This window comes from Octopus sinensis, linkage group LG28 (genome assembly GCF_006345805.1).
Source record: "Octopus sinensis linkage group LG28, ASM634580v1, whole genome shotgun sequence".
Lineage (NCBI taxonomy): Eukaryota > Metazoa > Mollusca > Cephalopoda > Octopoda > Octopodidae > Octopus > Octopus sinensis.
In genome coordinates, this window is record NC_043024.1 from 1,368,918 (window position 1) to 1,393,917 (window position 25,000).

At 43.7% G+C, this 25,000-nt stretch overlaps 1 protein-coding gene and 1 long non-coding RNA gene across 4 annotated transcripts in view; one reads left to right on the plus strand and one right to left on the minus strand.

Annotated features, from left to right (window-relative positions):
* The window catches only part of LOC118768347, a 2,222-nt gene extending 1,392 nt beyond the window's left edge, over positions 1 to 830 (plus strand). Inside the window, exon 2 of the long non-coding RNA XR_005004169.1 lies at positions 1 to 830. This exon is cut by the window's left edge and continues 819 nt beyond it. This is a non-coding gene — a long non-coding RNA (uncharacterized LOC118768347).
* Positions 831 to 1,030: 200 nt separating this feature from the next.
* Positions 1,031 to 25,000, minus strand: part of LOC115225781 (cysteine and histidine-rich domain-containing protein 1) — a 35,288-nt gene continuing 11,318 nt past the window's right edge. For 2 of the 3 annotated variants that reach the window (XM_029796734.2, XM_036514629.1), the window contains exons 2-10: positions 24,762 to 24,838; positions 20,678 to 20,784; positions 18,907 to 18,978; positions 13,638 to 13,782; positions 10,341 to 10,396; positions 8,091 to 8,161; positions 5,634 to 5,736; positions 4,328 to 4,510; positions 1,869 to 2,690 (exon numbers count right to left, since the gene is read on the minus strand). In XM_029796734.2, coding sequence (XP_029652594.1) covers positions 2,577 to 2,690; positions 4,328 to 4,510; positions 5,634 to 5,736; positions 8,091 to 8,161; positions 10,341 to 10,396; positions 13,638 to 13,782; positions 18,907 to 18,978; positions 20,678 to 20,784; positions 24,762 to 24,822 — 912 coding nt within the window. In that variant the 5' untranslated portion in view covers positions 24,823 to 24,838 and the 3' untranslated portion in view covers positions 1,869 to 2,576. Of the gene's footprint in view, positions 1,069 to 1,868; positions 2,691 to 4,327; positions 4,511 to 5,633; positions 5,737 to 8,090; positions 8,162 to 10,340; positions 10,397 to 13,637; positions 13,783 to 18,906; positions 18,979 to 20,677; positions 20,785 to 24,761 lie in introns of those variants that run through there. The other variant, XM_036514630.1, reaches the window with a different exon arrangement.

The following is a 25,000-nucleotide window of genomic DNA, read 5'->3' on the forward strand; positions in this document are numbered from 1 at the left end:
CTGTTTTGAACTCTTTGCAGTTTGGGAAGAGCTGGAAAGGAAACGCAGAGTGTTGGTATAAGGAGGAGTGTGCCATGAGTGTCACAGAGCGGCATCTGAGCATCGTGTTTCACACAGTGCCATGTAAATATTGTTATTGATGGGAGAAGACTTGTGTTGGGTGGGTGGAGGCTTGCTTTGTTGTAGTGTTTTATAAACGGGAAGGGTTTTAGGGGCAGCTCGGGTTGGGGGGGGGAAGTGGCCACCCGGCTCCTGCCGGGTGCTACACCTAGCGTATGGGAATGGATGGGGAGGGGGGATTGGGGTTAGGTGTTAACTAGCGTGCACCTAGAGTCCAAAGTGAGAACACCCACCATGAACGGCAAGAAGTGAAAGTAAGTTTCCCCTTGCACGTAGAGAATGTACGGGGTAAGGAGGGAAAAAAAGGGGGGGAGGGATTGTCTGCAAAAACTACCCCCCCGTTTTCTCCTCCCCTAGTGTGTTTATCGTGGGGGTGGGTGGGAAACAGTAGCTACCCAGCACCTTAAATCGTTTAGAGTAGCTGTGTTTACACTGCTTTGTCAGTTCAAATTTGTTTTGGTTGGTTTGTTTTTTTTTAAATTCAATGACTAAAGAAAAAAACAAAAAAAATAATTTGAAAAAAAAAAGGGATAAAAAAGGTAATAATGCTGTGACACTGTTTATTGAACACTGGAATTTTTTTTTTTTTTTCTCGCTCCATTTTGTTAAGGGTATTTCGTCCACAGGTGGGGTGGCATTGTCTTCATATGTTGTAAAAACAACAAACCCTTTTATAACATTTTTTAAAGAAATAAACGTATCAGATTTGATTTGCTGTTGGTTTTTTTATCATTGCAATTATTATTATTATTATTATTAATAAGGTGGCGAGCTGGCAGAATCGTTAGCATGCCTGGTGAAATGCCTAGTGGTATTTCGTCCGTCTTTACGTTCTGAGTTCAAATTCCACTGAAGTCAACTTTCTTTCTTATCATTTGATTTCTTCCTTTTCTATACAGAATGTGAAACGAAGTGTTTCGGCTCAAGAATACAACGCACTGCCCAGTCCAGGAATTGAAACCACAATCTTTCAATCACGAGTGCACTAGGCCAGGGCTGACCAACCTGAAGCCCACAGCCGCAGACTTTTATCTCGCGACCTGCTTCATACTTTCTTGAAGTATTCTGTTTAATTTCAAAATAAAATTGTTTTTGTGTTCTTTTGTTTCAAAATAAATTTATAAGACGTAGGAGTGGCTGTGTGGTAAGTAGCTTGCTTACTGACCACATGGTTCCGGGTTCAGTCCCACTGCATGGCACCTTGGGCAAGTGTCTTCTACTATAGCCTCAGGCTGACCAAAGCCTTGTGAGTGGATTTGGTAGATGGAAACTGAAAGAAGCCCGTCGTATATATATATATATATGTTTGTGTGTGTGTGTACATGTGTGTCTGTGTTTGTCCTCCCAACATCGCCTGACAACCGATGCTGGTGTGTTTATGTCTCCGTAACTTAGCGGTTTGGCAAAAGAGACCGTTAGAATAAGTACTAGGCTTACAAAGAATAAGTCCTGGGGTCGATTTGCTCGACTAAAGGCAGTGCTGCAGCATGGCCACAGTCAAATGACTGAAACAAGTAAAAGAGTAAGTGGCAATAAAGCAAAAAGCCTACAATTTTATGATTTTAAACAAATGGAAAGATGGGAAAAATTCCAGATAATTTGACTCTTTGTGCATAAAGTATCCAAGTGGCCCACAATGTAATTTGAGTTGGCCTGGCCATGCACCTTCACATAATCATTGGAGCATTTTATAATTCACTGCCCAGAGCAGATCTCTTGTGTTCTTAAGCATAACGTTTCAATTCACATCACTTCAGTTAACTCAGCTGCAAAATGGGTAAACCTGTGACAGACTGGCATTTCGTTCATGCCAAATGTCGGCACGCCTGCCTCGCCAGTAGAGTGGTATCGTCCTAAAGCAACAAAGTGCACTGTGACCAGTGATGTGTAACATCCAGTAGCCAGGTTGATACAGTAAGTAGTACCATGACATAACAAAAAAAAAAAAGACCAGCTAACAATAAGGGGCACGTGAATGTAAATTGATTCTGTTTGGCCACGAAGCAAAAAATATGCAAGATTTTTTCACATGAAATACTTTATTTGTTGCCTGAAATTAAAATGATGGAGTTTTGTTTCTTCAGTTAGAAATCAACAATTTTTTAATTTTTTTTTTTTATAGGAAAGATTTCAAATGGGGGGAGGTGAAAAAAAAAAGTAAAAAAAGACATTCGTAAAATGTCCATTACTAAGCATGCAGAGGATTTCCATGGAAACCGTTTAACTGGAAAGGTCCACAGTTAAAGAAAGTCTGCTTTGGGGACAAAGGGGACACAAGAAATTAAATCGGTGGTTGTGAAAGGGTGGAAAGTTTGCATATTTTTCACTCGGTGGTTTTTAGCTGTTTAAGAGCAAAAGAAGAGGTAGGTGTGATTGAGGTGGATGCTGAAGATGAAATGGTCAACATACAAACAGCATGGATGGATGAGGCCACCTGGTGGGCATTTGGTAGGCTTTTAAGATTTGGCTTTCAGTTCAAGGTTTTCCCAGCCGGAAGAATCAGCTTTGTGCAGTTTGATCTCAACTTTTTTCTCAGACATCTCCACTGCACTTTGCAGTGGGTCAATGATCTGGAAAAAGGAAGAAAAATTGACATAGCCATACGTTTGATATATTTAATATATTTGGAAATGTTGTAACGGAGAAAGACTTTACATAATAAAACCATTTCCTGTTATATATATAAACCTAAAACATGTATTAAATGATTTCAAAATATCAGCAATATATATACATATATACACACACATATATATACAAACACATATATATATATATATATACATACACACATATATACACAAACACACATATATATATATACATACACACATATATACACACACATATATTCATACACATATATATATACATACATATATTCATACATACATATATATATACATATATTCATACATATATATATACATATATATAATATATATTTTTTTTAAAGTTTCAGTTCAGAGCTGCAGCCATGCTGATGCACTACCATTATATATATATATATATATATATATATATATACATATACACATACACACACACACACACACACTCAGAACCACATTAATAGCCTAGGGGTGAAATTTAGGATTTCTTGGGTGAGAAAGATCACAAAGAAGGTGAAGTACACCTTTCAGCCAGACAGTGCCCCAGCCGACATGGCCAAGGGGCCATGCAAGAGTGGTTGGGGTCAAAGGACTTTTGGCCACTGCAGTTGCACAACCGCCTCAAGTACAGCGTGTGGGGTGCATATCAACAGCAAGGTCCGTCACAGCACCATTAATGAGCTGAAGTCCTCCATCAACCATGTGTGGGGGTCAGCCTGAAGAAGGACTTCGTCCACAGTGTGTGTGCGCAGCCTTCAGGTCTCGCCACTGAGGGTGGTCACATTGAATAATGTTAATATTTAAAAACATGTTTATATGTTAAAACAGTAAAAACGTGTCTCACTGCATCAAAACTATTGAGTCCTTCATTAAGAGCGTAACAGGATTTTTGAAAAGACCAGTGTACATATACGTGGGTGTATAAATATATGCTTACAAGGCCTATACATATATATGTGAGTACACACACACACACACACACATATTCTTTTATTTATTTCAGCCATGCTGGAGCACCGCCTTTAGTCAAGCAAATCGACCCCAAGACTTACTCTTTGTAAGCCTAGTACTTATTCTATTGGACTCTTTTGCCAAACCACTAAATTACAGGGATGTAAACACACCAACATCGATTGTCAAGTGATGGTGGGGAGACAAACACAGACACACAAACATATATGTATCATCATCTTCATCATCGTTTAGCGTCCGTTTTCCATGCTACCATGGGTTGGACAGTTCAACTGGGGTCTGTGAAGCCAGAAGGCTTCATCAGGCCCAGTCAGATCTGGCAGTATATATATATATATATATATATATATATATATATACACATAATAGACACAACGGGCTTCTTTCAGTTTCTGTCTACCAAATCCACTCACAAGGCTTTGTTCTGCCCGAGGCTTTAGTAAAAAACACTTGCCCAAGGTGCCATGCAGTGGGACTGAACCCGAAACTATGTGGTTAGTAAGCAAGCTACTTACGACACAGCCACTCCTACGCCTATATATATATATATATCTAAGCATCTCAATACATGTTTAACAGGTCAATGATAGAACAAGCGGATGCCAAAGAGAAACTGTACTCACACCACACAAGACTAGCTTCTTCTCAAATGCAAACTTTCCGGCATCGTACTTGAGGTAGATGTCACACGTCACTTGATTGACTTCAACATAAGATTCTTTCGGTACAACTAACTTGGCATAAATGGTCAGTGTAACAGTGGAGCCAGTCTGGTGCCAGTCGAAACGGCAGGTCTTGCCATCAACCTACAACAGAGAAGAGAAAAAAATGACAGATTTATTGATTGGTATACCATAACGTGCTGAAGATGAGGATCTCAAAATAGCAACGAGAGTCCAGGGGGTGGAACCAATTATCTCTGTGGTCGTTAAGCCCTAGGTCATTCTTATCATCACTTAACATCCATTTTCCATGCTGGCATGGGAACAGCTGGTTTGACTGGAGCTGGCATGCCAGGGGCTCTATGCCAAGCTCCACTCTCTACTTTAGCATGGTTTCTATGGCTATCGTATCTGCAGGGGACGTGGGCTGGAGTCCCATGGGCAACCTTCGACTTTTCCTATCCAAAAGAGATTTTCAAACCAGGATTTAGATGCTGTTATTTATAGCTTTGTGTGTTTCATGATATCCAAAAAACAGAAAAATTCACATTCTGACGAAAGTTTATACAACAAGAAAACCGTAGACCATCAAATCACTTCCCTTCCATTTTATTTTGACATGCACACTGTGCTTTTATTCTCCTCTTCTTTTCTCCAAATCCAGGGTACACACGCACACATCGGGGGTCCATACTTCTTTTTCCCTGTTCCCACTCAAAACTGTTTACAGATAAAGACCATCTCACGAACGTGTAAGGAGCATTCGTGAAAGAATTCTCATGACCTGAACACTCGACATCAGAACTGGTGCCAAAAAACGCAGTCCACCCTGCAAAGTGGTTGGCAGCAGGAAGGGTGAACATGATGGTGATGATGATTATAATGGCAGCAATGATGGGGGAAATAAAAACTGGTTCACAAAATCAGGGTGAGTACATGTGGGACAGAGCTACAGCACTCACTACCACCACATGTGGGAAAGACTTACAGCACTCCACAACACCACATGTGGGACAGGCCTACAGCACTCCATGCCACCACATGTGGGGCAGACCTACAGCACTCCATGCCACCACATGTGGGGCAGACCTACAACACTCCATGCCATCACATGTGGGACAGACCTACAGCACTCCACACCACCACATGTGGGACAGGCCTACAGCGCTCCATGCCACCACATGTGGGGCAGACCTACAGCACACCACAACAACATTTTTCCTTCATGAAAGACACACATATAAACACAGGTTGGGTTAATACTGACCGTTTTCTTCTTCCACAAATGTTTGCCAATTTTGCATCCTGGTTGGTTGAGGAAAGACGAGAAATCTGATGTCTTAATTTCACAGCAGGACCAATATTTCATTCTTGAAAAAAGAAAGGGAAAAAAACAAAAACTGCAGACATAAGATTCAGTTCTCAAAGAGAATGCACACACACACACATGCGTGAGTGCATGTATATCTGTAAGTGTATGTGTATGTGCATGCAACTGTATGGATGTGTGTGAATGTGATTGCGTGTGTATATGTGTGCACATGTATTCATGCATGTGCATATGTGTACTCTTTACAGAACCCAATCAGTAGGGCTGCAACCACTCATGTTCTGTGTGAACATGTCTCTTTAGTATATCGTGTGTGTGTGTGTGTGCTTGATTATTTTCAACACGTGTCTTTAAAGATGCACACAACCAAATGTGTGTATATATTTGTGTGTGTGTAAGTCTAAAAAAACATTTCTCAACTACAAGAATATTTCCATGCAAGGTTCACAAAGTGCTCAACAAAATTGAACGTAACCGAATAAAGTTAAAATCAAAGTTATACGAGATACAAAGTGATGTGAATGAGGCAACACTTATGACAATAAAACGAAGGGTATGATGATGATGATACATATGGCTTGGAGATCTGGGAGTCTCTCCAGGTTGAGGTGCTTCTTCGCTGCACTGAGAATGTGATTAAAATGCTGCAAGAAGGAATCACAAACCAAATTCTTCAAGCCAATCCAACTGGCAGCTGATCTAGGTGGGTGGAGAAGGATAGGATGGAGATGGTTGGATGACATCCACAGTCTCAGTCGGTCATGCCTGGGAATCCAATTCAAAAGTGTAACGACAGATTGCTTCTGATGTGACCTTATGGGGGTGTCTGAGGACTCCAAGCTCAATGAACCTTCAAAGAGTAGTGGACACAGATGGACGGGTGGATATATTTTCTGGATATGCTGAAAATATTTCTAACAGCAGTTAAGACACCCATGCCGGTGACATGTAAAAAGCACCGTCCGAACATGGCAGATGCCAGCACCGCCTGACTGGTGTCCGTGTCGGTGACACATAAAAGCACCAACCGATCGTGGCCGTTTGCCAGCCTGCTCTGGCCCCTGTGCCGGTGGCACGTAAAAACATGGAAAGCGGACGTTAAATGATGATGATGATACACTCACGGAGTGGTTGGCGTTAGGAAGGGCATCCAGCTGTAGAAAAACTGCCAAATCAGACTGGAGCCTGATGCAGCCTCCATGGCTCACCAGACCCCGGTCGAACCGTCCAACCCATGCTAGCATGGAAAGCTGACATTAAATGATGATGATGATGCTAAGCTCATATGTGTGAAAGGCAAAGAGACATATCAGAAACTCTACTGTTATAGCCTGGCAGTATCTGTAAACAGCATTTCTAGTGTCTGTCAAACTGTGCTTGAGAAGACTCATCAAGCTAAGTGAAACCATGGCCATCCATACGTACATCCACGCCCCCTCCCCCTCTCAGCCGTGAGATCCTTGTCCTGTGAGCTCATGGCTGCTACTGCCAGGTAAAATCCACCATCTTTGTGGTCATGTAAAAAGCACTTGTGCCTGTGCCATGTGCCAGGACGAACACCGGTCCCACATCAAAGGATTCTTACTGGTGCCATGTAAAAGCACCCATGCAGGTGCCACATAAAAAGCACCCATGTTGGTGCCACATGACAAGTACCTATGCTGGTGCCATGCAATAGGCACCAGGATAGGTGTCATTGTTACCTGTGCCAGTGACACGTACAAAGCACCTTTCAAGCATTGGGTTCCACAGAGGCACTGACGAATGACAGACCTTTGGCATTGTGCCATGCTTGTGAAAAAGACCTATCAAGTATAATCACAGTCGTGGCAGATACTGGTGTCGCACAAATGGCACCCGTGCCAGTCGCACATAAAAGCACCCATTACACTCTCGGAGAAGTTAGCTCTAAGAAGGACATCCAGCTGTAGAAACCATGCCAAATCAGAGTGGAGTCTGGTGCAGCCTTCCAGCCTTGCCAGCCCTGGTCAAATCATCCAACCCATGCCAACATGGACAATGGATGTTAAATGATGATGGTGATCCAGGTGTAGAAACCCTGCCATAATAGACAACTGGGGCCGGGTGGAACTCTCCATCTCCTACCAAACCGTCCAATTCATGCCACCATGGAGAACAGACATTGAATGATGATGATGACAATGATGTTACAGTGAAGCATCAGCTCTTTGAATGTAAAACTTACATCAACACAGAGCACTTCATTAGTCACTGGAAGGGAGAATTAAAGAACTTGAGCAAGGAGTCACAAATTTGGAGAGTCGGCCAATTGGAGAAGAATTACAGAACTTTTTTCAACATTGATCTCAACCCCCAAAAAAGGAAAGAAAAAAGAGAAAAAAAGAAATAAGAAAAAGCCAACTGAAAACTTACCCTTCGTGGAATACAGCAGTACCAGGGTGGTATTTACAGTTCTCCTTATTGGAAATTTCCCCCTCATAAATCTGAGAAACAGCAAATAGGAAACATTGTGACAATGTATCTGAGACTCTGTAAGAATCGGAATGCTATAAGAGTGGACATTGTGTATGGTTGCAGGAGAGTTGTAACATAGTAGTGAGGAGATGTATGTAGGGTGGCGTATTAGAGAAGAGATGTCTAGGCCTGCAGTGTGGCAGGGAGGAGGACAAGTGTGGGGGGGCGTAGGGTGGCAGTGAGATGCTGTGTGGGCTGCTGTTGTTATTTAACCCCAGGTCAACCATTATTAAGCCCTTGAATCAAAAGCATTCCAACCACAACCATTTGTCCCTTTAAGGATATGTGTTCTTCCCTCTTTCTTTAAAATGGAAAATTTGGCTGCCATTTCTAGCAGGTCGAGTGAAGTCAGAAAGGTTTCTTTGTAGGTATTGTGTGTGGGGGTTGTGGTGAGGTGTGACAGTGAAGCCAGGTGGAGTGGAGTGTGACAGAAAATTCAGATTTGGAGTGGAGTATGGCAATCAAGTTATACAGAATGTAGAATGCTAAAAAAACTTTCAAGAGAGCTGAACAGCAGAAGATCTTCAGAGAAGAAACCCCTCCTCAGGCAAGCATTTCGGCCCTTAACTTCTTACACTCCAGTCATGACTCCTGGGTGCCCTTCAGCTGACACTTTTTAGCCACATAAACATCCTAAACATCTCCCGCTATCCCCACGGTACCTCTTATATTCCCCACCACAGTTCCCAGTGGGTAGGTCCCAATGCCATTCATTTCTCTCTCTCACTCCTTCCTCTCATCTTCCTCTCCTGTATCTCCTCCATACTTCAACCACCAATCTCCATCCCCCTATCATACTCCGACCTCTCATCCCCTGCCACAAGGCCATCAGCACCACTCCCTCTCGCCCAGTCAAGAGGCTTTTGTCTCGCAAGTTACTTGGAACCTTGCTGCTGTTGGTACCACATAAGAAGCACCCAGACCACACTCTGAAAAGGGGTTGGTGTTTGGAAAGGGCATCCCACCATAGAAACCATGACAAAGCAGACAATGGAGCCTGGTGCAGCCTTCCAGCCTCGCCAGCCCCTATCAAACTGTCCAACCAATTGCAGCATGGAAGACAGATGTTAATTGAGTATGATATATAGGTGGTGCCCCAGCATGACCACAGTCTAATGACTGTAACGAGTGAAAGGTAACACATACACACACACACATATATGGTGTGGCTGCATGGTAAGAAGTTTGCTTCTCAACCACATGATTCCCGGTTCAGTCCCACTGCATGGCACCTTGGGCAAGTGTCTTCTACTATAGCCTCGGGCTGAAGAAAGCTTTGAGGGTATTTGGTAGATGGAAACTGAAAGAAGCCCATTACATATATAGATATATATGTAGATATGAATGTATATATGTGTGTGTGTGTGTGCATTTTTGTTTGTGCCCCAACCATCACTTGACAACTGATGTTGGTGTGTTTATGTCCCTGTAACTTAGCAGTTCATCAAAAGAGATCGATAGAATAAGTACTAGGCTTACAAAGAATAAGTCCTGGGGTCGATTTCTTCAACTAAAACCCGTTAAGCTGGTGCTCTAGTATGGCCGCAGTCAAATGACTGAAATGTGTAAAAGAATAAAAGAATGTGTGTGTGTATGTATGAATGAGTGTGTGCATCTGTGTGTTCTTGCCACCACCACCCCCCACCTCACTGCTTGGCGACTGGTGTTGGTTTGTTTATGTCCTTGTAATTTAACAACCCACCAAAACAGACTAAGAGAAAGAGTAAAATAAATAAATAAATGCGCCCTTTTAAAGCTTAGCCAGGTTCATGGGCTCGGTTTCCTGGTTTCAATGGTGTATGTGTTCCCCCCAGCTGGACGGGACACCAGTCCATCGCAGCGTTACTCATTTTTGCCAGCTGAGTGGACTGGAGCAACGGGAAATGAAGTGTTTTGCTCAAGAACACAACACGTTGCCCGGTCCAGGAATCGAAGCCACAATCTTACAATCATGAGTCCAACACCTGAACCACTAAGCCACGCACCTCCACAAGAGAAAGAGTACCGGGCCAACTGTTGGACTAAACCCTTCAAAGCAGTGCCCCAGCATGGCCACAGTCCCCAATGAGTGAAACAAAATAAAAGACGGTACAGAAGTAAAAACACACACACATACAAAAAAAAAGGAAGAGGGTTCCATGTTCTTACCTTGCCACAGCAGGCATTGGCACAAGGGGTTCCGACCACAATCTCAGAAGTCTCGTCTCATGGAAAGAGAAACACAAGAGAAATTACTCAGATATATATTGCCATAAAAGTGTCCCTTAACCCCCATCATGCTCTGTCCCCGGTATGGTAGGAACAGCCTAAACAGAATCTCTGCCGGATTCCCCTTAAAGCAGTAATGAACAACAGACATAGAAAAAAAAAGAGAAAACACTAAGATTATAGACAAAGGGTCAGATTGTAGATTTGTAGCCAAGTGTTTTGAGGACTCATTGTTAATGGTGTCTCCCCCACAAAGCTGTTGTTTACTTTTCATCATCATCATCATCATTTAGTGTCTGTTTGTCATGCTGGCATGGGTTGGACAGTTTGACTGAAATTGGTAAGCTGTCGGGCTGCACCAGGTTCCAATCTGATTTGGGCACGGTTTCTATGGTTGGATGCTCTTCCTAATGCCAACCACTCCGAGAGTGTAATGGGTGCTTTTTACGTGCCACTAGCACAGGTGCCAGTTATGTGACACCAGCATCGGCCACAACTATGGTTTCACTTGGCCTGACGGGACTTCTCAAGCACTTTTGTTTAAAAAAAAAAATGAAAAAAAAGAGAATCTTTTTGCAATAAAGCAAGTGTGTAATGAGCCGAGCACTTTATTTGGTAAACAAACAAAGCTTAGACTCTTTGCAATTAGGTAAAAAAAAGAACTGGCTTAAAATTCTGGCAAAGGGCCGACAATTTCAGAGGGGAGAGGGGTAAATTGATTAAATCGACCCTGGTGGCATATGAACCCAGAACATAAAGATGGAGGAAACGCTACAAAGGATTTGGCCCAGGGGGCTAACTTGCTGCCTTGAAGAAATTATAGAGGATATTTATTGTTTGGACAAAGAGTTTACCCTTAAGCAGAGAATGAGTGTGATGATGGGGGAAGAAATACAGGTGTTGAGAGAGAGAGATGCCAGATAAGAATGTGTCTTGTATATCGTGTGGTACACAGAATAGTTAAAGGCCACCTCCTTCAAAACTACACTCCACTTGAAGTGGTCTTATACTGTTTGGTTACCTGATGATCTCACTCGTGCCAGTGGCACATGAAAAGCAACCAGCACTCTCTTTCAAGTGTTGTTGTTAGGAAGGACGTCCAGCCACAGAAACTATGCTAAAGCCAGACACTGGAGCCTGATGCAGCCCTCCTAGCATGCCAGCCCCTGTTCAATGCCCAACCTATGCCACTAGCATGGAAAACTGATGTTAAATGATAATAATGATATATCTCTTATTATAAAAGGCAGATTTTATCTGCCTCCCTTTGGGAGTTATACAAATCTACAATATAGGATTTCTTCAATTACAATTTACCTAGCATTTTTAAGAGTACAATGCATCGCGTCATGCCAGGTCCAGTTTTTAAAATTTAAACTCCAATTAAGCAAAATTTACAGAAAACTCACATTCTGGTGTGTGTGTTAAATGCTTTTCTTAGTCTGGTTTACACCACACGCAAACGCACACACACAGTGTGCGACGAATAAAATGAAAGTAAATGTAATATTTGTTTCTGTCTATCACGCTGATAGATACATGAGTAAAATGTATGGGAAGCTAACAGATAACAGTGAGTGAAAATGTTCTTGGAAGAGAGTAAATTAGCGACAGAGTGATTTGAGCAAGACTAAACTGAAACTATGAAACAGTGTTTATGTATAAACAGACGACACTTATATAAACCCTTTCGTTACCAAACCGCCCGAATTTACCTATTCATATTTAAATGAGAATATCAGAGTAAATCTCTTTAGTACATTCGTGAAAACACGTATTATACTTCGTAAACACTTCAAATACAGTTTTGTACAAAAATCGAAGTGTAATTTTAATTCCGTGAATTATGGGAGATTTTTTTCCGAAATTTGTTCCTATTGTGTTTTCAAAATTTGTAATTCTGACAAAAATGGATACGAATTTCATTATATCAAGCAGCGAGTCAGAATTCGAAGGATTTTCTACTGAAGACCTTCATAAATCTAACTCTATGACTGAAAAAAAAAGCATCTTTATATAAGAGTGAAGTTGTGTGTCTGTCCCCTTCGATTTAGATTCGTAACTACTCCCACATTTTGCCGTGCAGTTTAACCAAAAGCGGGTATCTTATAGTCGTGATTCATATCGAGCCCTTCTGGGTATTAGCGCGCGTCTACGATGAGTCTACTATTTAAAAAAAATTTACCATCATATTTTTCCATTTTAATGCATTTTTTTCGCTTTTATATAAGGGAAGTAACTCTCTAAAAATATCTACGATGTGTCAACGATTTTTAAAAAAAATTTACCTTAATTTTTTTTCAATTTTTAATGCATTTTTTTGCTATTTTTTGGCTATAACTCTCTAAAAATGCTTATATAGTTATTTCCCTTACAACCCGAGCAACGCCGGGCGATACTGCTAGTATATATATATATATATATATATTATATATATATATCACCACTTAGCATTTAATGATCTTCACCTGTTGGTCCTCACGGAGGTGATGACAAGAGTGACTGAGGCCTTGGTGATATGCTGTGCTTGAGAAGACTTGTGAAGCCAAGTGAAACTGTAGCCATAGCCATTGCCAGTGTCATGTGAATGGAACCCGTGAAATCATAGTCATGGCCGTTACTGGTGTTCTGTTGATGGCACCCATGCCAGCGATACGTTCAATGCACCCATTACACTCATGGCACCAGCACCAGTGCCCGTGGTACCTGCACCAGTGCTTTATGATGCTAAACAGTTACACTAAAAGATCTCTTATTAACTTTTCTTTGGTTGGCATTTCCCAGTTTACCCAAAAACTTTTCTTATGAGATTTGGACTGCTCACATTCAGTCCCCTGCAAGACAATGGCCTCAGCATATTCTCTTCATCAACCACAATCTGATGTGGAGGCCATGAATCTGTGCTCGAAATTATCCTAGCTTCCTGAGCCTACTCTGTCACATTGGCTCAACATGACTTGGCAGAGGGCAGCAGTTTTTATACTCACACCCAGAAGTAATTAAATCAATTACAATCAACCCCAGTAATCAACTGGTGCATATTTTATCAACCCCAAAGGGACGAAAGGCTAAGTCAGCCGCGACAGAATTTATGAGATTACTATCGCATAAGAGTCTCGTAGTTTGTGTAAGGGTCTCAACCTGGCCATCAACCAGTCTCATAAGCAAGAATATCAGTTCTTGAGAGCTTTCATAAACAGAAAAAACAAAAAGCCGTTGAAAAGAGAAGAGTCTCACCAGTTTCGTTTTGCTGTAGATTGAGTTCTTCCATTCTCTTCTGCAGACACTGGTTCAAACTGTCTCTGACAATTATCTTTAATGGTATGGTGGGTTCGTCTACAGACGGCCGTTTTACTGGAACAATGCTCTTGGGGATAGTAACCTGAATAAGGGCAAACACAACATTGCTGTCATTACCATTTTAAGCAGTTCTCTGATCTTTACCTGTTCGTTTGGAGTCAAAGCCTAATCAACGCAGCATGGCACTCTGGCGGTTACGATGAGGGCTGATTCAATTAATGGAACAGCTTCCTCATAAAATTAACATGCAAGTGGCTGAGTATTCCACAGACACATGTAACCCTTAACATAGTTCTCAGGGAGATTCAGTGTGACACAGAATGTATCAAGGCTGGCCCTTTGAAAGACAAGTGCTACTCATTTTTCCCAGCCAAGTGCTTTTTATGTGCCACTGCCACAGGAGCTGGCATCGACCATGATCGGATGGTGCTTTTCATGTGCCAGTGACACAGAAGCCAGTCAAAGCGGCACTGGCATCAACCACATTCGGATGGTGCTTTTCATGTGCCAGTGGCACAGAAGCCAGTCAAAGCGGCACTGGCATCAGCCACATTCGGAAGGTGCTTTTCATGTGCCAGTGGCACAGAAGCCAGTCAAAGCGGCACTGGCATCAGCCACATTCGGAAGGTGCTTTTCATGTGCCACTGCCACAGGAGCTGGCATCAGACACATTCGGAAGGTGCTTTTCATGTGCCAGTGGCACAGAAGCCAGTCAAAGCGGCACTGGCATCAGCCACATTCGGATGGTGCTTTTCATGTGCCAGTGGCACAGAAGCCAGTCAAAGCGGCACTGGCATCAGCCACATTCGGAAGGTGCTTTTCATGTGCCAGTGGCACAGAAGCCAGTCAAAGCGGCACTGGCATCAGCCACATTCGGAAGGTGCTTTTCATGTGCCACTGCCACAGGAGCTGGCATCAGCCACATTCGGAAGGTGCTTTTCATGTGCCAGTGGCACAGAAGCCAGTCAAAGCGGCACTGGCATCAGCCACATTCGGATGGTGCTTTTCATGTGCCAGTGGCACAGAAGCCAGTCAAAGCGGCACTGGCATCAGCCACATTCGGAAGGTGCTTTTCATGTGCCAGTGGCACAGAAGCCAGTCAAAGCGGCACTGGCATCAGCCACATTCGGAAGGTGCTTTTCATGTGCCAGTGACACAGAAGCCAGTCAAAGCGGCACTGGCATCAGCCACATTCGGAAGGTGCTTTTCATGTGCCAGTGGCACAGAAGCCAGTCAAAGCGGCACTGGCATCAGCCACATTCGGAAGGTGCTTTTCATGTGCCAGTGGCACAGAAGCCAGTCAAAGCGGCACTGGCATCAGCCACATTCGGATGGTGCTTTTCATGTGCCAGTGGCACAGAAGCCAGTCAAAGCGGCACTGGCATCAGCCACATTCGGAAGGTGCTTTTCATGTGCCAGTGGCACAGAAGCCAGTCAAAGCGGCACTGGCATCAGCCACATTCGGAAGGTGCTTTTCATGTGCCAGTGGCACAGAAGCCAGTCAAAGCGGCACTGGCATCAGCCACATTCGGAAGGTGCTTTTCATGTGCCAGTGGCACAGAGAAGCCAGTCAAGCGGCACTGGCATCAGCCACATTCGGATGTGCTTTTCATGTGCCAGTGGCACAGAAGCCAGTCAAAGCGGCACTGGCATCAGCCACATTCGGAAGGTGCTTTTCATGTGCCAGTGGCACAGAAGCCAGTCAAAGCGGCACTGGCATCAGCCACATTCGGATGGTGCTTTTCATGTGCCAGTGGCACAGAAGCCAGTCAAAGCGGCACTGGCATCAGCCACATTCGGAAGGTGCTTTTCATGTGCCAGTGGCACAGAAGCCAGTCAAGCAGCGGCACTGGCATCAGCCACATTCGGAAGGTGCTTTTCATGTGCCACTGCCACAGGAGCTGGCATCAGCCACATTCGGAAGGTGCTTTTCATGTGCCAGTGGCACAGAAGCCAGTCAAAGCGGCACTGGCATCAGCCACATTCGGATGGTGCTTTTCATGTGCCAGTGGCACAGAAGCCAGTCAAAGCGGCACTGGCATCAGCCACATTCGGAAGGTGCTTTTCATGTGCCAGTGGCACAGAAGCCAGTCAAAGCGGCACTGGCATCAGCCACATTCGGATGGTGCTTTTCATGTGCCACTGCCACAGGAGCTGGCATCAGCCACATTCGGAAGGTGCTTTTCATGTGCCACTGCCACAGGAGCTGGCATCAGCCACATTCGGAAGGTGCTTTTCATGTGCCAGTGGCACAGAAGCCAGTCAAAGCGGCACTGGCATCAGCCACATTCGGAAGGTGCTTTTCATGTGCCAGTGGCACAGAAGCCAGTCAAAGCGGCACTGGCATCAGCCACATTCGGAAGGTGCTTTTCATGTGCCAGTGGCACAGAGAAGCCAGTCAAAGCGGCACTGGCATCAGCCACATTCGGAAGGTGCTTTTCATGTGCCAGTGACACAGAAGCCAGTCAAAGCGGCACTGGCATCAGCCACATTCGGAAGGTGCTTTTCATGTGCCACTGCCACAGGAGCTGGCATCAGCCACATTCGGAAGGTGCTTTTCATGTGCCAGTGGCACAGAAGCCAGTCAAAGCGGCACTGGCATCAGCCACATTCGGAAGGTGCTTTTCATGTGCCAGTGGCACAGAAGCCAGTCAAAGCGGCACTGGCATCAGCCACATTCGGAAGGTGCTTTTCATGTGCCAGTGGCACAGAAGCCAGTCAAAGCGGCACTGGCATCAGCCACATTCGGAAGGTGCTTTTCATGTGCCAGTGGCACAGAAGCCAGTCAAAGCGGCACTGGCATCAGCCACATTCGGAAGGTGCTTTTCATGTGCCAGTGGCACAGAAGCCAGTCAAAGCGGCACTGGCATCAGCCACATTCGGAAGGTGCTTTTCATGTGCCAGTGGCACAGAAGCCAGTCAAAGCGGCACTGGCATCAGCCACATTCGGAAGGTGCTTTTATGTGCCAGTGGCACAGAAGCCAGTCAAAGCGCACTGGCATCAGCCACATTCGGAAGGTGCTTTTCATGTGCCAGTGGCACAGAAGCCAGTCAAAGCGGCACTGGCATCAGCCACATTCGGAAGGTGCTTTTCATGTGCCAGTGGCACAGAAGCCAGTCAAAGCGGCACTGGCATCAGCCACATTCGGAAGGTGCTTTTCATGTGCCAGTGGCACAGAAGCCAGTCAAAGCGGCACTGGCATCAGCCACATTCGGAAGGTGCTTTTCATGTGCCAGTGGCACAGAAGCCAGTCAAAGCGGCACTGGCATCAGCCACATTCGGAAGGTGCTTTTCATGTGCCAGTGGCACAGAAGCCAGTCAAAGCGGCACTGGCATCAGCCACATTCGGAAGGTGCTTTTCATGTGCCAGTGGCACAGAAGCCAGTCAAAGCGGCACTGGCATCACCCACATTCGGAAGGTGCTTTTCATGTGCCAGTGGCACAGAAGCCAGTCAAAGCGGCACTGGCATCAGCACATTCGGAAGGTGCTTTTCATGTGCCAGTGGCACAGAAGCCAGTCAAAGCGGCACTGGCATCAGCCACATTCGGAAGGTGCTTTTCATGTGCAGTGGCACAGAAGCCAGTCAAAGCGGCACTGGCATCAGCCACATTCGGAAGGTGCTTTTCATGTGCCAGTGGCACAGAAGCCAGTCAAAGCGGCACTGGCATCAGCCACATTCGGAAGGTGCTTTTCATGTGCCAGTGGCACAGAAGCCAGTCAAAGCGGCACTGGCATCAGCCACATTCGAAGGTGCTTTTCATGTGCCAGTGGCACAGAAGCCAGTCAAAGCGGGACTGGCATCAGCCACATTCGGAAGGTGCTTTTCATGTGCCAGTGGCACAGAAGCCAGTCAAAGCAGCACTGGCATCAGCCACATTCGGAAGGTGCTTTTCATGTGCCAGTGGCACAGAAGCCAGTCAAAGCGGCACTGGCATCAGCCACATTCGGAAGGTGCTTTTCATGTGCCAGTGGCACAGAAGCCAGTCAAAGCGGCACTGGCATCAGCCACATTCGGAAGTGCTTTTCATGTGCCAGTGACACAGAAGCCAGTCAAAGCGGCACTGGCATCAGCCACATTCGGATGGTGCTTTTCATGTGCCACTGCCACAGGAGCTGGCATCAGCCACATTCGGAAGGTGCTTTTCATGTGCCAGTGGCACAGAAGCCAGTCAAAGCGGCACTGGCATCAGCCACATTCGGAAGGTGCTTTTCATGTGCCAGTGGCACAGAAGCCAGTCAAAGCGGCACTGGCATCAGCCACATTCGGAAGGTGCTTTTCATGTGCCAGTGGCACAGAAGCCAGTCAAAGCGGCACTGGCATCAGCCACATTCGGAAGGTGCTTTTCATGTGCAGTGGCACAGAAGCCAGTCAAAGCGGCACTGGCATCAGCCACATTCGGAAGGTGCTTTTCATGTGCCAGTGGCACAGAAGCCAGTCAAAGCGGCACTGGCATCAGCCACATTCGGAAGGTGCTTTTCATGTGCCAGTGGCACAGAAGCCAGTCAAAGCGGCACTGGCATCAGCCACATTCGGAAGGTGCTTTTCATGTGCCAGTGGCACAGAAGCCAGTCAAAGCGGCACTGGCATCAGCCACATTCGGAAGGTGCTTTTCATGTGCCAGTGGCACAGAAGCCAGTCAAAGCGGCACTGGCATCAGCCACATTCGGAAGGTGCTTTTCATGTGCCAGTGGCACAGAAGCCAGTCAAAGCGGCACTGGCATCAGCCACATTCGGAAGGTGCTTTTCATGTGCCAGTGGCACAGAAGCCAGTCAAAGCGGCACTGGCATCAGCCACATTCGGAAGGTGCTTTTTATGTGCTACTGACACGGGGCTCACAACTACAATTTCCATTTGATTTGATTTTGATATTGCTGATGTTGATGCACTTGACTCAATAAGGTCTCCTCGTGGATAACTAAGCATTACACTTAACAGAGTAAAGTGAATGCCAAAGGGATAAGGGTTCATCTACTTCCATCATTATTCTTCGTCTCACTTCACATCTCACCACAGCTCTACTTCATCCATCCTTTCCTCTCAGTCAATCGGTCTGCCTCATCTCAAGCCTACCTCTTTCTCTACCTCACCTTAAGTCCACCACACCCTGTCTTCCCCACCCCCTAATCACATACAATTAACTCATTAAGCCCCTATCACAAAATAATATGAAATTAAAATGATAAAAAAAAGCTATAAACTTACTTCTTTCTCCTCGATTTTAGGGGTTTCTGGTTTCGGGAGGGGGGTCGAGTTGTGTCTGCCTCTGGTGCATCCCTAAAACATATATCATATTGAATTATTAAAAAAAAGTGTGGTAAGTAGCTTGTTTCCCAGCCACAGGGTTCTGGGTTCAGTGCCACTGTGTGGCACCTTGGGTAAGTGTCATATCTATTATAGCCTCGGACCAACCAAGGTCTTGTGAGTGGATTTGCTAGATGGAAACTGAATGAAGCTCATCATGTGTGTGTGTGCGTGTGCAGTAATCCCTCACCATATTGTGGTTCACCTCTTGGGGTTTATTATTTAAGCTTACATCGATTCCTCCATGGTGTAGTTTTGCATTTATAATAAAATAAATATATACAAATTATAAAAATAATTTTAAAAATATAAAAATAATAAAAAGAAAATGTAAAACCAGCCCTGATGTCTTCTTATGTCTGGATTAGGCATTGAAATAAAATCACAGATTTTGTGAAGAAAGCTTACCTCACTTCCTTACTTAGTTTAGCATGAAACTGGGTGACAAGACAAAACTTGGGCGCCCCATATTGTGCGCAAGACATGTGTTGAAACCCTGAAACAGTGACTGCTTCAAATGCTTAAGTAGAAAGTTTCCAGCTTTGTCTTGTGAGAAAATTAAGGTTGGTGTGTTTGATGGGCCACGTAACTGGTGGCTATTTCAGAACAAGCTATTTTTTGGAGACCATGCCTGGCATTGAAACAGAATCACGGGATGCTTTTGCTGCAGCTGTATCTGATTTCCTGGGAAAGAGGAAGTCATCAATTTATGAAGATCTTGTGCAGATCCTTTTTAAGTAGTTTTCGAGCACCGGGCTGCAGCACGAGTGTAAATGTGCATTTCCTGGACAGTCATCTGGACTACTTCCTTGAAAAATCATCATGGAATAAGTGATGAGCAAGGAGAGAGATTCCACCAAGACATTGAGAACATGGAGACCAGGTATCAGGGCTGGTGGAACCCCAACGTGATGCTGTCTACTGCAGGGTCACCGTAGAGAGACTGGCATGATGCATTTTATTCACATAAAGCAGCAAAGAGAAGGTTCATTCCTTGAGTACCTGAAACTCCAGTTTGGTACAAATATCTATTCTAAGAGGTGTAATTAAACATTTTGTGTAATATATTTGTTAAACAATAAAAAGTACTATTTCGTTTGTGTTTCTTATTTCAGTCTTGCATTTAACCCTTTCGTTACTGTATTTCTGTTGAGATACTCTGTGTTTCTTTCAATTACTTTAAATATAACAAAGAATTTAGTAAAATAACTTAGTTATCATTCAGCTAGATTAAGGAACATAAATTGTGACTCAAGTTTTGGTGGAAGATTTTAATTCAAAACTTATGTAAACAAGACATTTGTACTACAGATCCAGAGCCGGTTTCAGCTGGGTTGGTAATGAAAGGGTTAATGACAAAACTGACATTTTTGGTAACAAGAAATGAATTCCTGTTTAACAAAAAAGCTTGATGTGACAGAAAATTTCTGAGGGCCTTTCTGAACCCAGCACCATCAAATTAGGTAGGATTAATTGTAAAAAGCAAGACAACTAAAAATTCTTTTCAAAAATGATACTCACATAGTAAGACTGAACCCCAAGCCATGCGGTTGGGAAGCAAACTTCTTAACCACACGACCACAATTATGATGGAATAATTATTATTTTAGCTAATCAATCAATCGATCAATCAATCAATAAATGAAAGAAAAGAGAATAAATGTAAACTTACTGGGAAGTCAAGGAAAACGGTGAAATCCACGCTTGACTTGTTACAACAGGACCATTTCTTAATCCCTTCATGGAATATTGGTTCTCCAGGATGATAGAGGCAGGCATCTTTTGATGAGACAGAGATAATTAGAACTGAGTTAGGCCAGGCTTACATGGAGGGCAAAAGTTAGACCAAAGATACAGAGAGAAAAAACAAAAGTGTGACCAAGTCTACTGGTCAGACAAAGACAAGTTGTCCCTTTTTTTTATTAACCCTGTTAAATTTATGTACTTGTACTTTTGGTGGCACTTACCTCAGATGGGTTGAGCTGGCACTGGCCAACAAGTTGACCATGTCCCTCACAAATGCTGACCATAACCAACGGTCAGCTGCAGTCAAGGCTGTAATGGACACCCACTTCTGGTTCTACTGCTGAGGACCAAAAACACAAGGGCCAGGTTATTGTGCTTCTATATCCACCTTTACTGTCACCAGCCGAGCCTTCAGTTGTCATCCAGCTTGTTAGCGCCGGCCTGGGAGGGGAGCTGGGTGACCGCTGCCATGCAAATGAATTGCCCTGGAAGTTGATGGTATGGCCATGCGGTCACCTCAGACGTCTTGGGAGCAGAGCTTGTTTCAGAAAGTTGATGCAGCAGGGTTGTCATGTTTCGGGGCTGGAAATGAAGTCCAATAGGCAAACCCACAGAATTCAATGCAAGCTGTAGTGGTCGTCGGTTTTGGATTCTTGGATAGCTTCAGCTCCCACTGGTCACCATTCACACCAATAGAGAAGGGTGGTCTGGATGAATGCTAGGAGAATACACACTTTCATGTGAATTCTGATCTTCAATCGGTTAAATTCATGGCAAATATTTAAAATAAACATTGTGAATGATACAGCTACAATTTGGATGTGTCCTGTGGTAAGAAGCTTGCTTCAGGTCCAGTCCCACTGCATGGCACCTTGGGTAAGAGTAACTCTATTAACCTGGTTGACCAAAGCCTAGTAAGTGGATTTCGTAGATGGAAACTGAAGCCCATGGCATGTGGGTGTGTTATCATCATCATCCTTTAATGTTTGTTTTTCCATGCTGGCATGGGTTGGGCCAGAACTGGCACCTTTCAGTGCATGGCAACTCCCAGTCCAGCTCCACACCCTTTCTTGCCATTTGTCGTTTGACCAACTCCTGCTCAACCTGGATATCTCGTTACAGTCGGCTGGTAATGAATCTAACGAGGACGTTTTCTCCTGTCCTGGTAAGCCTCAGTACAGAGCTTTTGTAATCAACGATTTATGAGTGTTGCAGAATTATTCTTTCACTTGTGTTCACTTGTTGGAATTTCCAAATCCAAGAACAATGTGAATATCACTTGTGTGGTGAAATAAGAATTACTGTCAGGTACAGGTGAGGTTGTGCGATAAGAAGATTGCCCTAAAAGAAACCCCTTGTGTGTGTGTGTCATCCACCACCACTTGCCAATCAGTGTTGGTGTGTTTACATCCCATAACTTAGCAGTTCAGCAAAAGAGCGACACACAAAAAAAGTACTGGGGTATCAAACTCCACCTGTCTAACACCTGTGGACATGTTTACAAAGTCAGAAAACAGCACAGCTCCCATGACTTTCGGAAACATTTTTTCATGCTGAGAGTTGCTGAAGCATGGAACAAACTGCCGGCATCGGTTGTTAGTTGTCGGAGCACTGCATCCTTCAAAACTTCCATGCTTCCTGAGATTCGCCAACACTACACCTGATTTTCTCCCCTCCATACACACACAAGCATGTATCTGACTCATACACTGTTCACTTTCCAGACATTTGTACATTACTGCATATGCTTTATATGCACTTTTGACAAGTTGTGGTGCACCTGAGCACTGTATACAATAATTTCATTATTATTATTATTATTATAATGCCTTTCCGTTCACAACTCCCAAGTTATTCTGGTACTAGAAAAAACAAAACCTGGTAATATGTATGATATATGAAGCATGGACACCAAAGAAATATGCACCATGCATCACATGTAGCACACAGAAGAGACAAAGAGTTAAAGGCAAATTTGCTGGAACATCGCTGGCGTCAAGGTGCCTTAACGAAACTGAAGCCCAGCAAGAATTCATATTAAAGCATTTCTAGAATATACCGTGACTGAGCTTCTCATTGTTATTTAACAACCGGATGACAAAACCTTCATATTACCGATGTTAATTCCTCTACAGTGTACTTCAAGCAAGCTTACCGGTGCAAACCGACAGGTTACAACAGTAACGAGCAACCCTGCGGCCAGTGGGACTTCCTAAGTGGCAGGACTAACGAAAAATTACCCTGAAACTTTTTAGTAATGCGGCTGGCTTGATATAAGCTAAGTTTCATGCGACCCGCTACTCGAAAATGGTTACCAAAGCTTTGTTTACACGTACGGTCTCTAAGATAGTGTTTTCTCCCCCCGAATATAGTTCCTTACTTTCACAGCTCTACCGGTCTGGTTAGCAGACCCGGATCATTTAAGTCCGACGATGTTCTGTCGTTAACGATTTTGGCGGATCTGTCGACCACTTGGGACGGCGATCTCAACAGCCAACTTTCAGATATGAACGCATTGTGGCGGTGTAGCAAGAAGTTTGCTTTCCAACCACATGGTTCCACGACTTGGGCACCACCTTGGGCAATTATCTTCTACTATAGAAGACTTGTGAGTGGCTTTGGTAGACAGAAACCGAAAAAGGCCCGTCATATATAAAGATATATACATACAAAGTTGTTACCAGTTCATTCACTCTGTGTGTGCGAGAAAGAGAGAGGGGTTTTGCGTGTGTCCCACCACCATTGCTTGCTCAAGTCCCTGTCGTAGTTCCATAACAGACACCAATGGAATAGGTAACAGGCTTAAAAAGAAAAACAAGTCTGGTCGATTTGTTCGACCAAATCTTTCAAGGTGGTTGCCCCATCATTACTGCAATCCAATGACTGAAACAAGTAAAATATAAAAGCGACAAGAGGGCGCAATTCTGCTTTACGCAACCCATGTAACCCCTTATAGCTTTTTTGGTTAAACTAAAGCGTTAAACCCCGTCAAAAAAAAAAATTGTGTAATAGGTGTAAAAGAACTTCCTCTTTTTATTATTTTGGAATATTCAGAAATTTTTTGCGAATTTGTATTCTATACACGAGAATTCACAAGACTATGGGAAAAGGGGAAAAGATTTTCTTTTGGTCTTTTCGAAATTTTAAAAAAGAAGTTATGAGAGGTTACATGCCATGCGTATAGCAAGAATTCCACCGACGAGAGAAGGAATTCACAGACCCCAAATGAAGATGTTTGGTCCAGGCGGGTCCCTACCTACCGGCAGCCAATATTGGTTACCCCAACAAACTGCCAGGGTGGGAGCACAGCCGGTTTACAAATTAAGGACCCAGAATCCGGCTGTTTTCTCAGCAACACCAAGTACCTTGCTAGTGTGATGTATATGAGAAGACCTTAGCAAGGGTTTCGGAACAGCTGACCCCTAAACACACAAGAAGCATCTTTCTAACCGAAAAACGGTTTAGGGATCAATGAAACAAGACTTACGAAGGGTAGAACCGGTGTGTATAAACATACACGCTATAGGCATACAGAATTAGACATATACACACCTATTTACACATGTATAGACACATATAGACATATACACACCTATTTACACATGTATAGACACATATAGACATATACACACCTATTTACACATGTATAGACATATACACACATGTATCTATACATATATATATACATACGTGTATAGAAACACACAATATACAAAATGTAAACATATATACACACATTTATATAAACATATATATATATATATATACACACGTTTATAGAAACACAATATACACACGTTTATATAAACATATATATATATATAAACACGTGTATAGAAACACACAATATAAACATATATACACACGTTTATATAAACATATATATATATATATATATATATAATATATATATATAAACATATATATATATATATATATATATACGTGCCATGCTGGAGCACTCACACAAACGCATAGAAAGAGAGAGAGAGAGAGAGGAATGAACTCACCATCCGAATTGGAAGCCGGATCGAAATCCTGGCCACACGTCCTGTTGTAACATTTCGGCATTGCTAACAGTGGATGTGTATATATGGATGTAGAATGTATATATATATATGGGTGTGTGTGTCAACTGTATATGTGTGTATATGTATATATATATATGTGTGTTTGTAGGTGAGAAAGAGAGAGAGAGGTGTGTGTTGAGGTTTGTGCAACCGGATGAGTAATAATAAATGCTTAGACC